Below are 14,701 nucleotides of genomic sequence, written 5' to 3'. Positions count from 1 at the left end.
AGAGAACCCAATTCGGATTCCTAGTGCCCATCCACAGCTGTCTATGACTTCAGCTGCAGGGGATCCCAAGCCTCTGGCTTCCAAGAGCACCTGCTCTTACATGCATGCACATACCAACAGACAGACCCACACACCCAATAAAAATTGCAACTAGATGGCCGGGAGTGGTGGCGCACACCTTTGATCACAGCACTAGGGAGGCAGAGACAATTGGGGCTAGCCTAGCCAACAGAAAGAGTTCTAGGATAGTAAGGGCTACACAGAGAAACCCTGTTTTGAATACAAAACAAAACAGCAATTTGGAAAAAAAGAGAGAAGAGAAAGGATTCAGGCCTCGCAAATGGGGTCATATTCACCTTATACCTGTTAAAAATAGACTCCAATCTCTTCCACTGCAGGATGAATGCATGGGCTCAAGAACAGAGTTGCCAGCACTAAGGATGGCTGACAAGCGGAGAAGCGTGCGCGTCTCCGATTGGCCAACTGCACAGTGACGTCACGCGACGGAGCCTCTGGGCTCCTGGCGGCTCCTGGGTGGGGAGCAGCGCCGGCGGCGACCCAGCAGCTGGGTTCAGGGCGGCTGGGCGCACAGCGGGGCTGGTGGGGACCGAACGCCTCCTGGCCGAGCATGGCGGGCTCGTTGCCTCCCTGCGTGGTTGACTGCGGCACCGGGTAAGAGCCGCGCCCCACGCTCCCACTCACGCTTCGCTGGGAGTCCTGAAGCCATTTCCCCGCGGGGTCAGACGGCAGGAGGCGCGCGGAGGGATGGTGCGCTGAGGCACGGAGGGGTTGGGGAGTTTGAAGATAGGGCTCAGTCTCGGGGCGGGGTGGGGAACTGATGGGAAGGAGCTCAATCTGAGGGCATAGAGAACTAAGGGATGGGACTCTGAGAAGATGGGGTGCTGAGGGCATGGGGCTGCGGGGTCACTGGGCGGGCTGCTCACGGGAATGTGGCTGCGGATGCTTGCGCTGCAGGGCTTGCACCTGAGAGCTCAGGGTCCGCCCCTCCCCCTCCCCCCTCCAGCCCGTGGTGCTGTCACCTGTCTTCATCCTGTGCACTCGCGGGGATTTCACCTTTCCCTGCTGATGTACCAACCACCTACTTGTGGAGATGTTTACTCGTCAACTTGACACCCTATCCCCCTTCCCACTCTGAAATGGCACAGCCAAGCTCAGCTCCTGCTTTGGTTTGCTTACTCTCATCTTTGCTCTTAAAACACACACACACATACACACACACACACACACACACACACACACACACACACACACACACACCCTGATGCATTAAAAAAAGACTTCCATTTTGGAAAACAAACAAACAAACAAAACAAAAAAAAGGCCCCCCTTTTGGGAGGTAGATAGCTCTTTGTTTTTTTGAAGATTTTTTTTTTTTTTTTCCAGAAGAGACCTTAAGAATGGCTTATGCTGTCAGGCTTAGCTAATTTAGGAAGGTGACAGCCCAACCCTCCAACCTGGGAGTTTGGGAATACCTGCTAGCGTTGCTGACAAAGTACTTCATAAATAGCTTGCAAATAAATTTAGCCTCTTAAAATGTTTCTCAAGGGAATGTAATCCGTTGTCACCAAATAGTCTGTGGCATGTTCTCTTGCTATTCTTTTCTGTAGAAAAATATATTTGGTTTGGTTTCCTTGACAACCTTGTGGGGGTGTCTTCTAATTTGCTACAGTCTGTCTCCCACTGATGTGTCTTTCCTTTGGTTGCTCGGGAAGCAGCAGTGGTTACAGATTGGAAAACATTTTTTTACTTGTGCTGATTTTTCTTTTGGAAATAAACCTTATAGAGAAGTTTTGTTGCCCTGTATTTGAGAAGTTGATTACTTCCCCAGACGTGCTGAAATCAGTATCGCTCTTGCAGCCCATTGCCCATGTGCTGGCTCCCCTTACAGACTCACCCTAGCCGGCACTACCTTGAGTCTGGCAGTGTCAGCAAAGAAGGCACCATGTAAAAATTGTTCCTTTTAATGTCTGCATGTGAGAATTTTGGTTTTGTGTTGCCCAGATTGCTGAAGTAGAAAACATTGCGCACTAGTGGCAGTTAAACAATTCTCCCTGCTATTTCCGGGTTCATCTGTGTTTTATTTCTTATTAGGAAGCTGACATCTTACTCCTTGTTGTTGCTATAAATATCTAAAGAGTGCTCAGTTGTGACCTTTGGGGGGTCAGTGATTAATGCTACTTTCCCCTGCAGGAGATCTGGGCCTGGCTGTGCTGCAGGGTGTCACCTGCGGGCTGTCATAGGCTCTGGACACAGGGACCACAGGGACCTGGGGGTTGCTGTGGGTGTTTCCTGCCATTGAAGCCCCTGTGGTTATCATGAGTCCCTTGTGCTCAGTGTATGAGCAGAAAGGAGACTGCGTAGCCTAAACTTTCCAGCTTCCAAGCATTAGTAATTCTCGTATTTCTTATTTTGGATTGAGTCTTACCTCAGAATAGAACTAAATGTGAAATGCAGCTAAAAATACCAAGGACTGAGGAACAGAATAGACATGGGAGATCTCATTTGGGACTGAGTTTTACCTCAGAATAGAACAGTGCAGCTAAAAATAGCAAGGATTGAGGAACAGAATAGACTTGGAGGATCACGTGGACACTACAGATGAAGCAAACGGGCAGATCTTTGTTTTGTGTTGTGTTGTTTTGGTGGGGATGGGCATCGAACCCAGAGATTTTGGTAATCGAAACCTCTATTACTGAGTTGCACTCTGAGTTCCAGTCTCATCTGTCTGTGTGCCCTCGCTCTGTCTCGCTGTCTGTCTCTCTGTCTTTCTCTCTGTGTCCCCTGTCCCTTCTTAAATAATCTTCTCATTGCATAACTAAGCTTGTACTTGGGGAAATCCTCCTGCCTCAGCCTCTTAAGCGTTAGGAATACAGGACTGAGCCAGCATGCTCATCTAGTCTGTTTTAGAGTAAAAACATTTCTTCTGTGACCGAGAATCTGATGAACTGCCAGACCAGCAGAGCGTACGCAGGTATGTTGGGGACAAGACAGAAACAGACAAAGGTATCCGTGAGACCCCAAAATTAAATTTCAGCGATTTAAAGGATGAGCAGGCTGCTGAACTCCCAGAGAAAACACCACAAACCCAGGCTCACATCTCACCCAAATGTTTAAAGTAGTTTTATATAGTTAAACCAACTTTGAAGTAATTCCAGGTCTACTGAGAACTGGGCAGGAGCAAAACCCAGCACGCAGTCTCCCAGTTTCAGCGGCTTTGGGCGTTGCCATTCCACACTCCTGAATTCGGCCTTACTCTTCTCAGCCTCTTAAAGAAGGTTGTCGGCACCACCCCCTTCACATGTCAGTGCCTACTTTCTGAGTGAGAGCGAGGACTTATATAATCCCAGGCCAGTTACTCACGTCAGCAAAGTTAACCGTGTGCAGCACTGCTGTTCTGTCTGCAGTCTGGACTTGCGGACAGTTTCTTTTCTCGTCTTTTTTGGAGTCTAACCCCGTCTAGCATTGCCTCGTACATTGTATTTGGTGGTCGTGTTTTTAAGGGGATGGAGTGAGGTCCCGTTATGTAGGCCTTGTTTCAGCCTCCTCAGTGCAGTGTGTCTTACCACAGCTGGTATTCATCTCTCATGTCTTCTGGAATAGTTCCGTAGTCATTTTTTTGTCTTTCAAGATATATCTTTTTGATATTATATATATATATATATATATAATGTCCCTCAATTTTGGCTGGCAGGTGTTTCTGTAGATAGACGTTGTGCAGTTTTGTGCAGGTTGCCATAGAATCTGTTGCCCTTCCCTGGTGTATCCCATCAAAAAGCCTAGCACAATATCTGCTTCATTCTTTTAAAACTGTGTTTGTTGAGACAGGGCTTCTCTGTGTAGCCCTTGTGGGTCCAAGTCCTCTATCTCCCTCTCTGGGTGTCCAGATGCCACTGCACACTGGGCTGGAAGGATGAAGTGGAGTCCAGATGGGGCAGGACCCTGGTTGTCTCAGGGGTGGGAGCGAGTGCTGGGGGCTGGGAGGGAGGAGGCCTTCTCCGAGGATCTTAGTGTAGCCTCTCTTTTAGGTGAAGGCCTTCTCTGATGGTTTTCAATGAAACAGCTCTTTGAGATGATCTTAGCGTGTGCATATTTCTTTGGAGTGGGCGTGTATGCATACACTTTATTCTGAGTGAACCAAGGGTTATATAGCTTTGGGGAAGAGGCTAAGAATATATCCAGGCAAAGGCCGTGAAGGCTTAAGGTACCGAGATGCTTCATTAACATGGGGAGACATTTTAGGAATTTCAGCTGCAGTACGGACTATGTGACAGTCTTCAGGTATGGCGTCCAGGATCCCCCGGTGAAGAGGAAGTCGTGCTGATAAATGGAGTCCCCCATTTTGTACCAAGCTCAGGGTTGTCTGGTCATGTTGGACTTTGACTTTAGCAGCAGGGTTTCCCAACAGCCTTGGCTGTTTGGCTGTCTTAGAACTCACTCTGTAGATCAGGCTGGCCCCAAACTCAGAGATCCTTCTGCCTTTGCCTCTCAAGTGCTCAGATTAAAGGTGTGTGCTACCACTGCCCAGCTTAAAAGTGTTTTTTAGTTAGTATGTATTAATAATACATAATCATTAGTTTTATGATGGCATTTTCATACATGTGCAGATTATATTTCAGGACTGAAGAGGTAGCTGAGCCATTAAAGGCTAGGCTTACAACCAGAAAGTAGAGTTCAGCTTCCAGAACGTGGCACCCCTCTCTTTCCCCTTCTTATTTCCTCCCCCTAACCCCCTCCATCTTTTCAAATAGCCCCACTTCTCCGGGTATGCTTTTGAGGGGACAGTGAGTTTCATAAAGACTGTTTACAGAAGCATGCTTGCCTTACCAGTGGCTACACTACTAAGGAGAATGGCCCTCCCCATTAATTCTGTAGAAATCCTCAGAGGAGTGGGCTGATATACCAACCCTCCCCTCCAGGAGAAGGCAACTGTGTAGTTCTTGTGAAGGGACTCATAGGTGGTATGAGCCCAAGGGTACCATGGCTACACCATGCCTGAAATTCAGTGTCCCATTCACCATCCCCTTCCCCACTGGCTGGCACTCCCTCTCCTTAAAAGATTTATTTATTTGATGTATATGAGTACACTGTCACTGTCTTCAGACACCCCAGAAGAGGGCATCGGATCCCATTACAGATGGTTGTGAGCCACCATGTGGGTGCTGGGAATTGAACTCAGGTCCTCTGGAAAGCAGTCAGTGCTCTTAACCACTGGGCCATCTCTTCAGGTTTTCGTACCCACCCCAACATTATTTCTACCTGTTCTGAACTGTGTTCCCTGAGCTGGAGGGGTGTCATAGATGTCCCACTTGTGGCTGGTCGTTCAGCAGTCATTTATTCAAGTACTCAGACTGGCTCTAAGTCTCTGTAGCCACTGGCGATCACTGTAACAAAAGAAACTGCTGTGAGCAAAACCATCGGCAGCACCAGTGTCTGACATTGACAAGGCCTGAGATGTCTCCAGCAGGAGGGTGTTCCCTCTGGTGGACATCCGGCGTGCTGTAATTGCCTGTATTGCTTAGGGACGCTCAGGGGCCTGGAATTATTTTTTAACTCTAAAAAAGGTTTAGTTCTTTTTTTTATTATGTGTACGAGTGTTTTGTCTGTCTCTCTGTATGTGCGCTACGTGCATGCCTGGTGCCAGTGGAGATCAGAGGGAGGGGTTGGGTCCCCTGAAACCAGTTACAGATACTTGTTAGCCTCCGTGTGGGTTTGGAGAATGGAAGCCTGGTCCTCTGGAAAAGCAGCCAGTGCTCCTAACCAATGGGCTACTTCTTCAGCCCCAGCTTTTGTCAAGTTTTTGAGACAGGATTTCATGATGTAGACCTAGCTGGTGTGGAACTCATGACGAAGCCCAGGTTTTCCTCTAACTCATGAAGATCCACCTGCCCCAGGATCCCAATGCTGGGATTATGGCAAATGCCACCGTACCTGCTCTTTTTCTTTTTTCTTTTTCTTTTTATTTGTCAAGTATAGATTTTCTTGGGGCATTTTCATACATCATTAGTTTTGGTTTGACCTCTCCCTCCTCCCCTATGGTTGACCTCTCCCCCCTCCCCTATCTCTTTGCCCATTTTTCTTGATTAAACTTTTAAATATTCTTCTTCTGCTTGTGTATCATATGAGTTCTACTGCCACCACACCAACTAATGTTCTCTCCTTTCTCATGGGTCCCTTTCTGGTTTCTTGGGCCCTATACACACTCTCAATAATTCGTATATACAAATTAGAAGCTAGGATGTACATTGTAGAGCTGATGTGGTATTTGTCATTCTGTGCCTGGACTCCTTTACTTAATATAATATTTTTCATTCCCATACATTTTAGTGCAATTTTCATTTTTCTTTATGGTTGAATGCATATGTTTTCTTTACTAGTTACTGGTCATCGAAGCTGTTTGGCTCAGCTTGTGAATCTGGTGACAGTAAACATAATGTGCAAGGATCCTTGAGATAAGATTCAGACTTCTTTGGGCACATAACCGGGGGTGGTATAGCTAGGTTATGGAAGTTCATGAGACATCACCACACTGATTTGTACATCGGCTGTGTAAGTTGACATTCCCACTAATAATGAATGAATGTCATGTTTTCTTACTAATAACCATTCCAACTGGAGTGAGATGGACTCTCAAGGAAGTCGTAAATCATTTAAACCTTTAAATTTTATGTATATATTTTTGTGTAGTTTTGCCTGCGTATATGTAAGTGTGCCACATGTGTGAAGTGGCCAGAGAGGTCAGAAGAGGGCATTGGACCCCATGGAACTGGAGTTATGGATAATTCTCTGTGAGATGAACAGGTGCTGTTACCTGTAGAGTGGTGGTTTCAGCATTGTTCTGTATGAATTTTAGTTTGTATTGGAACGTGTTAGAGGTTGGGTTGACTTCCGAGGTTGCTGTGGTGTTTACTGTGAGCGTAGGGGGTTCTGTTCTCTTCCTCAGTTTTCTTCAGAGTTTTCATTGTTAGGCAACTTCTCTTCTTTGGCTAAGTGTATTCCCAGGATTTTATTATTATTATTTTTCATGGCCATGGTGAATGGAATTGTTCCCTGTTTTCATTCTCAGTAGGTTTGCCATTGGGCTAGAGGAAAGCTGTTGATTTCTGTGTGATAATTTTTGTATTGTGCCACTTTGCTGACCGTGTTTATCAGCTCTGTGAGTTTTCTGATGGAGTCTTTGGGTCTCCTGTGTGGACGGGACCCTTTATTTCCTTCTCTTAGCACTCTAGCTCAGACATTGAGCACTGTCTGGAGTAGGAGTGGAGAGAGTGGACACCCTTGTCTTGTCCCTGGTCTTGGAATTGATTTCATGAAGTGTTCCCTTTAGCATGAGCTGGCTCTCAGTTGGTCATGTATAGCCATATGTTGGTATATGGTCTCTCCATTTTTAGTACTTTTTTTAATCATGAAGGGATATTGTATTTTGTCAAAATTCTTTTCTGTCTTTAGGTAATTGTGTGATTTCTGTCTTTAAGTCCATTTTGTGATCTATTTCTTGATTTCATGCATTAAACCATTCATGCTGTTTCCGGAATAGAGCCAATACCATTCGTCATTGTGGGTAATGAGTTTTTTTTTTTTTTTTTATGTGAACCTGAATTCTGTTTGCAAATATTTTATTAAAAAACCTTTCCCCCAAGTTTATTAGGGAGATTTGTCTGTAATTTTTGTTGTTGTTTTGTCCTTATCTGCTTCTAGGCTGTTTTTTTGAGACAGGGTTTCCTCTATGTAGCCCTGGCTATTCTGAAGCTCACTTTGTAGACCAGGTTGGCCTAAAGTTCAGAGATCCACCAAAGGCATACATCTCCACAACCATCTCCAACTGCAAGATTTTTAACTCCTACTTTTATCGTAGTGCTCATCACAGGTCTTTTAAAATTGTCTCCTCTTGGTTTAACTTTGCTTGGTCATATGCACTAGAAGTTCATCTGTTCTTTTAGATTTTCCACTTCAGTGTCATACAAGTTTTTAAGGTATGTCCTTAAGACTTTTCCAAGTTTCACTGGTATCTGTTATTTCTATTTCATGTCTAATTTTTATTAATTTGGATCTTTTCCGGCTAAGGATTTGTTGATCCTTTTTATATTTTTAAAGAACCATCTTTTAAATCTCATTTTATCAATTCTTTGTATCATTTTTGTTTGTTTTGTTTCTATTTCCATTAATTTCTGCCCTTTTAAAAAAAAAACATTTTAAAAGATTTAAAAAAATTACATTTATTTACACGGGATTTGTGTTTTATTTATTTACACACACGCCACGGCAGGCATGTGGAGGTCAGAGGATAGTTAGTTTGTGGGATTCTGTTCTCTCTTTCTGTCCTGTGTAGTTCCAGGGGATCAAACTCAGATAGTCCTTGGTGGCAGACACCTTTACCTGCTGAGTCATCCCTAGCCCCTTCTGCTCGGACCTTAACTATTTCTTTACATCTGCTGCTTATGAGTTTGACTTATTCTTGTTTTCCAAGGCTGCATGGCACTTAATTAAGTTGATGATTTGGGACTGCTGTGATCGAAGTGGAGGCCCTGACAGGTTTCATTGTGTTGCAGAGGTTGTTGCTGTGCTGAGTCTTCATTTTCATTCGTCCCCCAACATCTTAAAATTCTCTCCTTGACTTCTCCAGCAAACTGCTCATTATTAGATACTGTTTAGCCTCTGTGGTTTGTGAGTTCTCTTTGGTTTTTCTTGCTGTTGATTTCTAGCTTTATTCCACTGTGGTCTGAAAGGATACAAAGAGTTATTTTTAATTTTCTCCCATGTATAATTTGGGCAGTTGCATAGGCTGCTGAAGAGGGTGTGTTTTCTGCACTGTTCAGATGAACTGTTCTGTAGATGTCTTTGTTGGGTTTCTCTGACTTAGGATGCTATTTAGCTACTGAGAGGACTGAGTTGGCCAGAGCCAGGCTGACTCCATGACAGGCTGCAAACTGGCAGTTTGGGAGACTAGGCCTAGGTTTTTGTTTCTCAGAACCAGATCAAGGAACCAGTGGTCAGCCAACCATAGCTGTGGGCAGCCAATCCGAGGATGCCTTGCCACCCTAGAAAGTCCTCGACACCCATATCCCTGGAGCTAGAGCCAACCAGTCAAGGAAAAGAAAGGTAAAAGTCACCCACTCCTAACAGCTTTAAACTGACTCTAAAGCACACACCGGGGTCTCCATTCTCAGATGGGGAGACCCTGAGTGCAAGAAATTCTGTTAAGTAATTCTCTCCGCTGTTGCATACTATGAGTCTGGGGTATCATTCTTCATTGAATCATGGACCCTTATACTATGATGTTTATTATGTTTTTGTTAGGATGACCTGTCAGTTGCCCAGAATGGAGTATTGAAGCCAATGCTACTGTGTTGGAGTTAGGTTCTGATTTTATATCTAATAGCATTTGTTTTATGGAATTGGGTGCCCCTGTGTTCAGTGAATATATATTTAGAGTTGTGCTCTTGATGAATTATTCCATTAGTTAGTATGGAATTACATTTTTGAAAATTCTCCCTTGATGGTGCTGGAGACTTGGCTCAGCAGTTAAAACAGTGTTCTGTAGCCTGGTGGTGGTGGGGCATGGTGGGAGGCAGAGGCAGGTGGACCTGGGAGTTTGAGGCCAGCCTAGTCTAAAGAGTGAGTTCCAAGATAGCCAGGTCTACACAGAGAAATCTTGTCTTGAAACACCAAGATAGGTAGATATGGACAGACAGAGACAGAATATACTGTTCTTGCAGAGAACCTGAGTTTGGTTCCCAACGCTCATGGCACATAATCACCTGTAACTCAAGCTGCAGGTGACCTGATGTCCTTTTCTGGCCTTGTTAGACACTGCACTCATATGAGTACCTCCCACTCCCACACATGTGTGGTTAAAAATAAAAATAATAGAGTCTTGGGTTGTTAAAAACATACACTGCTACTGCAGAGACTGGAGTTCAATTCCCAACAGCCACATGGTGGCTCACAACAGTCTGTATCTGGGGAAGTCTGATACCTTGGCCTATACACAGACATACAGAGCCACAGAGATGCACGCACAGACACACCCACACATATTCAGACACACACAGACACATAAATATACATACACACAAACACACACAGACACACACAGACACATATATAAACACACATAGACACACAGAGACACATATAGATACACATACACACAGAGACACACATAGGAACACACAAACACACAGACAGACACACATATACAAACACACGTAGACAGACACATACATAGACACACATAGATACATATACACACATACATACAGAGACCCACATAGAAACACACAGACACACATGGACACAGAGATAGTCACACACACACACACACACACACACACACACACACACACACATAATTGTTTTAAAAAAAACTTAAAAAAAACTCCACTGAGTAGTTTTTGATTGGAGTCTGTTTTGTCAAATGCCAGAATAAAAACTTGTGCTTATTTCCTGGCTCCATTTTCTTGGAACACCTTTCCATCCTTGCTCCCTAAGATAGTGTTGCTGATGGTGATGTGTGTTTCTTGCAGGCAGCAAATAGGTGGATCTTGTTTCGAAATCTAGTTTCCTAGTCTGTGTGTTTTGATTGAGGAACTGAGACATTAGCATTCAGGGTTATTATTGAAAATTAATTCTAACCATTTTGCTGATTTTGTAATAGCTGGTGTTTTCCTAATTCTCATTTGTTAATGTATCATTCCAGCATAGCGAATGATTTCCCTGTAGCCATTTTGATGGGTTTATCATTCTCTAGGTCCAATAATTCCCTTTGGAACCTTGATCGAGCCTGCTGAATAATCTCAAATCCTTCTGGTCTGTTTTCTAGTATAGAATGCTGTTCTCAGTTATGACAGTTTTGTAGGTTTGTAGGACTTAGTTATAGATAGATTTATTGAAATTAGTTGGGTTGGCAGCTCTAGCCTTTAAGAACTTGAAAAACATCATTATAAACCCTTTGTCTTTAAAAAAATTTCTGTTGGGAAATCAACTGTTATTCTAATGGGCCTGTCTTGGTTTATGACTTGGTGTTTCTTTCTTGCAGCTTCTAATATTTTATTAGTATATATATATTCTTTATTTTTGATACTTTAATAGGGAGTTTCTTTTCTGGTCCTTTCTATTTGGAGATATATGTGCTTCTTGTGCTTGAGCTGCTGTCTTTCTGTTAGACAGGTGGTGGTCAGGCACCAGGCTCCGTTCCATATTCTCCGAGAGGAGTATCTAAAGCAGCAGTGACTATCCAGGGGTAGAAGGCTGTGAAACTAGAGAAAAAAAACTGGAAAGCACAAGAACCAGAGATCGGATTCCCAGCATCCGGAAGGCCTTAGGGATGGCAGCTGCCCGTCATCTCTGACTCAGGAGGCATAGGCCAAGAAGGGATTCCTGGAAAAGCTGTTACCTAGACTGCTAAACTTGGGAGGCTCTAGGTTCAGCATGTGACCTCATTACATGGAGATGACTGAGGAAGACATCCAGTGTTCATATGTACACATTCATACATGCACATGTGTCTCACCTAAGCACACAAGTATTACACACATGCATTCATGCATGCACACAGGTACACACATATATGCACACAAAAACACAAGTTGGGTGGGGGATGGAGGAATTCTGACTGAAGATGGAGTTAAGAGGGAGAGATGTCTGTTAGATAGCGGAGCATTTCCTGTCCCAGGAAGCTGGGGCACAGGGGCTCTGCAAACTAGGCCACACTGTGTTCCTTGGGAGTAGACAGTTCATAAGGAAAGAATGAAGAAAGAGAGGGAAACAGGCAGTCTAGAGCAGGGGAGAGCGGGTCAGTGTGGCCGGCCAAAAGCGGCACTGGGTTGGGGGAGCTGTGTGTGTGTGTGTGTGTGTGTGTGTGTGTGTGTGTGTGGTCTTTCGTGCACTTGTGTCTATGTGTATCTGGAATAAGTTCGTAGGAAGGGGGCCTCTGAGTGGAAGGACAAGCTGGGCATTCTCTGCAGTAGCGATTGAGCTGCTGCCTGTGGCTGCAGACTCACCATTACGGCCTTTTTATCTTTACCAATCTGGAAGACAAGTAGGCTGTCTGCACAGTTGTAGCTTGGATTTCTTGTGAGGTAGGGGAGCTAGATAGCTTTTCGTATGTTCAGAAGCCTTTTGTGTTTCTTTTTAATCTCCATTTCTGTCACTGTTTTTCTCTGGGTTTCAGTTTTCTGGCTTATTTTTAGAAGTTCTTCATAAATTAGGATTCATGCGGGGGTGGGGTGGCACAGACACTCTCAGATTCAGTGGTTTGCTAGGAAGACTCGGAACAGAACAGTAAGTCTGGGGAGGGAGCGTGGGAAGGGATCTGGAGGGAGCCAGGTGCTGGCTTCTGAGTCTCTCCCCTCCTCCTGTGCAGAACAGGCTCCGTGCACCCAGTTCTTTCTGGTGAGTTATGACAGCATGCTGCAGGGCTGCTCACAGGAGATCCAGCTGGACACCAAGCCCAAGGCTGTCACTGGAGCTGGTCATGAAGTCCTTTTCCAGGGCACTTGGGTTTGATTCCCAGGACCCACATGGTGACTCCATTGTGTCTAACTCTATCCGGTTCCAGGGGATCCAACTCCCTTTCTTATCTTCCAGGGGTACCAAGCTCACAAGTGACACACAGACACAAGAGGTGCAGGCAAAACACCCAGGCACATAAAATAAAGATAAATAAAAGTTAACAATAACAAATACTCAGATCCCAGAAGGCACCATATAGCCACCACTATGGTTTAGAAAATGTAGAGATCTTCCTAAAATTGTCTGTCAGTTCTTAGATACTAGTGAAAGGCCACACACATATATACATGAATATATATATAGAGAGATATCTGTATATATTCATTATTATTATTATTTTTTTTAACCATGTAACATTTTAAGAAGTCACATTGATCCATCTTTTCTTCCTTGATTTTGAATCAAATAAGAAAGGTTTTGTTTTTGTCATTTCCAGATCTTATTTAAAAATGTTATTTGGGGCTGTGGCTCAGTTGGTAGAGTGCTTCCCTGGCATGCATGAGGCCCTGGGTTTGATTTCCCAGCACTCAGAATCAGACTGGAGGATCAGAAGTTAGGTCATACACCGCCACTTGAGTGCCACAGCCTCGGGAGTATGGGATTCTAACTGGCCTGATCATGCATCTAAGGCTAGTCTTGGCAACATGACATGAACCTGTTTCAGAGAAAAAATAAAAATTATAAAGCAACTCCTGGGAATCATCGGTCTATACCATCACACCTGCCTCACTTCTTAAATGTCTACCTAGGTATTTGATCCTTCCTGTCCTCTGCCCTGCTGGGAACGAACCCAGGGTCGTACATTCTAGTGAAGTTCTACTGTCTTCTCTATAAATTTGTATCTTTTCCCCTTGGCCTGTTCATGTCGAGTGGATTCTGTGCCCTGAGCTGGGCTTTTGGTTCCTTCTTTTCTTGAGTACATAAAGGCCAGTCTTGAATTCCTGGTTTTCCTGCCTCGATCTCTTAAGTTTTGGGATGTAAGATACCATGCCTGACTAGCAACTGGTGTTTCTTCTTTTTGAGACAGGGTCTTGCCATATAGTCAGTCTGGTAACTCACCATGTAGGTCAGATGTGCCTTGAATCTCAGACATCCACCTGCTGAGTGCTGGGATTAAAGGCATGTGCACCGTGCCCAGCAGCAACTGGTGTTTTTAAAACTAAAGTAGGGTCCTTTTGGTCTGCTCTGTTTGCTTGTATATGTATATACAAGCAAATATATACATATTTGTATATATATGTCTATATATATGTAATATATATGTCTATAAATACATGTATTATATATTATGTATATAACAGATATAAAATGTATAAATACACATATAATATCAATAGGAAAATATCTGTCAATTTATACTTTTGGGGATTATTTGTATCTCGAATGAGCATTAGATGTTAGATATCTTTGTTCTAAATGGACATATACATATAAATATACATATAACATATACACTACCCACCCTGTGCAGACATCCCCCTGCTGGGGTTCTGCTTCCTGTTGTGATTGCTCTACAGGTTCATCTCTATAAAAGGGAAAAGACAGCATTACAGCCACAGGCCAGGCGGAGGGCCAGGCGGAGACCCAGACGGAGACTGACCCACATCTCCTTGGACTTGCCTGGGGCAGTAAAGCTGTCTTTGTTCAGACACATCATCTGACTGAGGACTTCTGAGACAGACGCTGAAACCTACAGATTACAGACTTGGGATCTTCTAGTAACACATGAACTCTCTTGCCTGAGCCTAATGGCTACTGGACTTGGGGAAACTTATGTGCTGTCTTATGTAAAACTGATGTTAATATTCTCACAGACTGTACAACCCACTGAACAATTAGTTCAATAACCCCCTGTCTTTCTAGCCCCCACCTCTCCTTACCCCTCTGGCTTATGTTGTGCCAGCCCCCACCCCTTGTTACTCCTCTGGGTTACGTTTTGTTCTCATTTGATGCTTACACCCATCCCACATTAGAGACAGTCACTCCAGTGACGCCTCTCCTTTATAAACAGAAAAGGAGATAAGGTAGAGTAGGTCTGAGACCTTGGTACCCAGGTACCCTCCTGAGACAGTAGGCACCTCCCTGCTCCTTGCCAGATCTTGGCCTGGAGCACGTGTCATACGAGGAGGCATGGCCTGTGGTCATGTAGCCCCAGGACAGAGTTCTCCAT

General features: G+C 44.3%; 1 protein-coding gene across 1 annotated transcript in view; it reads left to right on the top strand.

Annotated features, from left to right (window-relative positions):
* The first annotated feature begins 556 nt into the window (after positions 1–556).
* The window catches only part of ACTR3B (actin related protein 3B), an 86,243-nt gene continuing 72,098 nt past the window's right edge, over positions 557–14,701 (top strand). The window contains exon 1 of the mRNA XM_080936469.1: positions 557–672. Coding sequence (XP_080792595.1) covers positions 629–672 — 44 coding nt within the window. The 5' untranslated portion in view covers positions 557–628. The remainder of the gene's footprint in view (positions 673–14,701) is intronic.

The sequence above is a fragment of the Micromys minutus genome, assembly GCF_963924665.1.
Source record: "Micromys minutus genome assembly, chromosome: 23".
In the NCBI taxonomy this organism is placed as follows: domain Eukaryota; kingdom Metazoa; phylum Chordata; class Mammalia; order Rodentia; family Muridae; genus Micromys; species Micromys minutus.
Note: the sequence above shows the minus strand (reverse complement) of the source record. Positions and strands in the feature narration are given on the sequence as shown.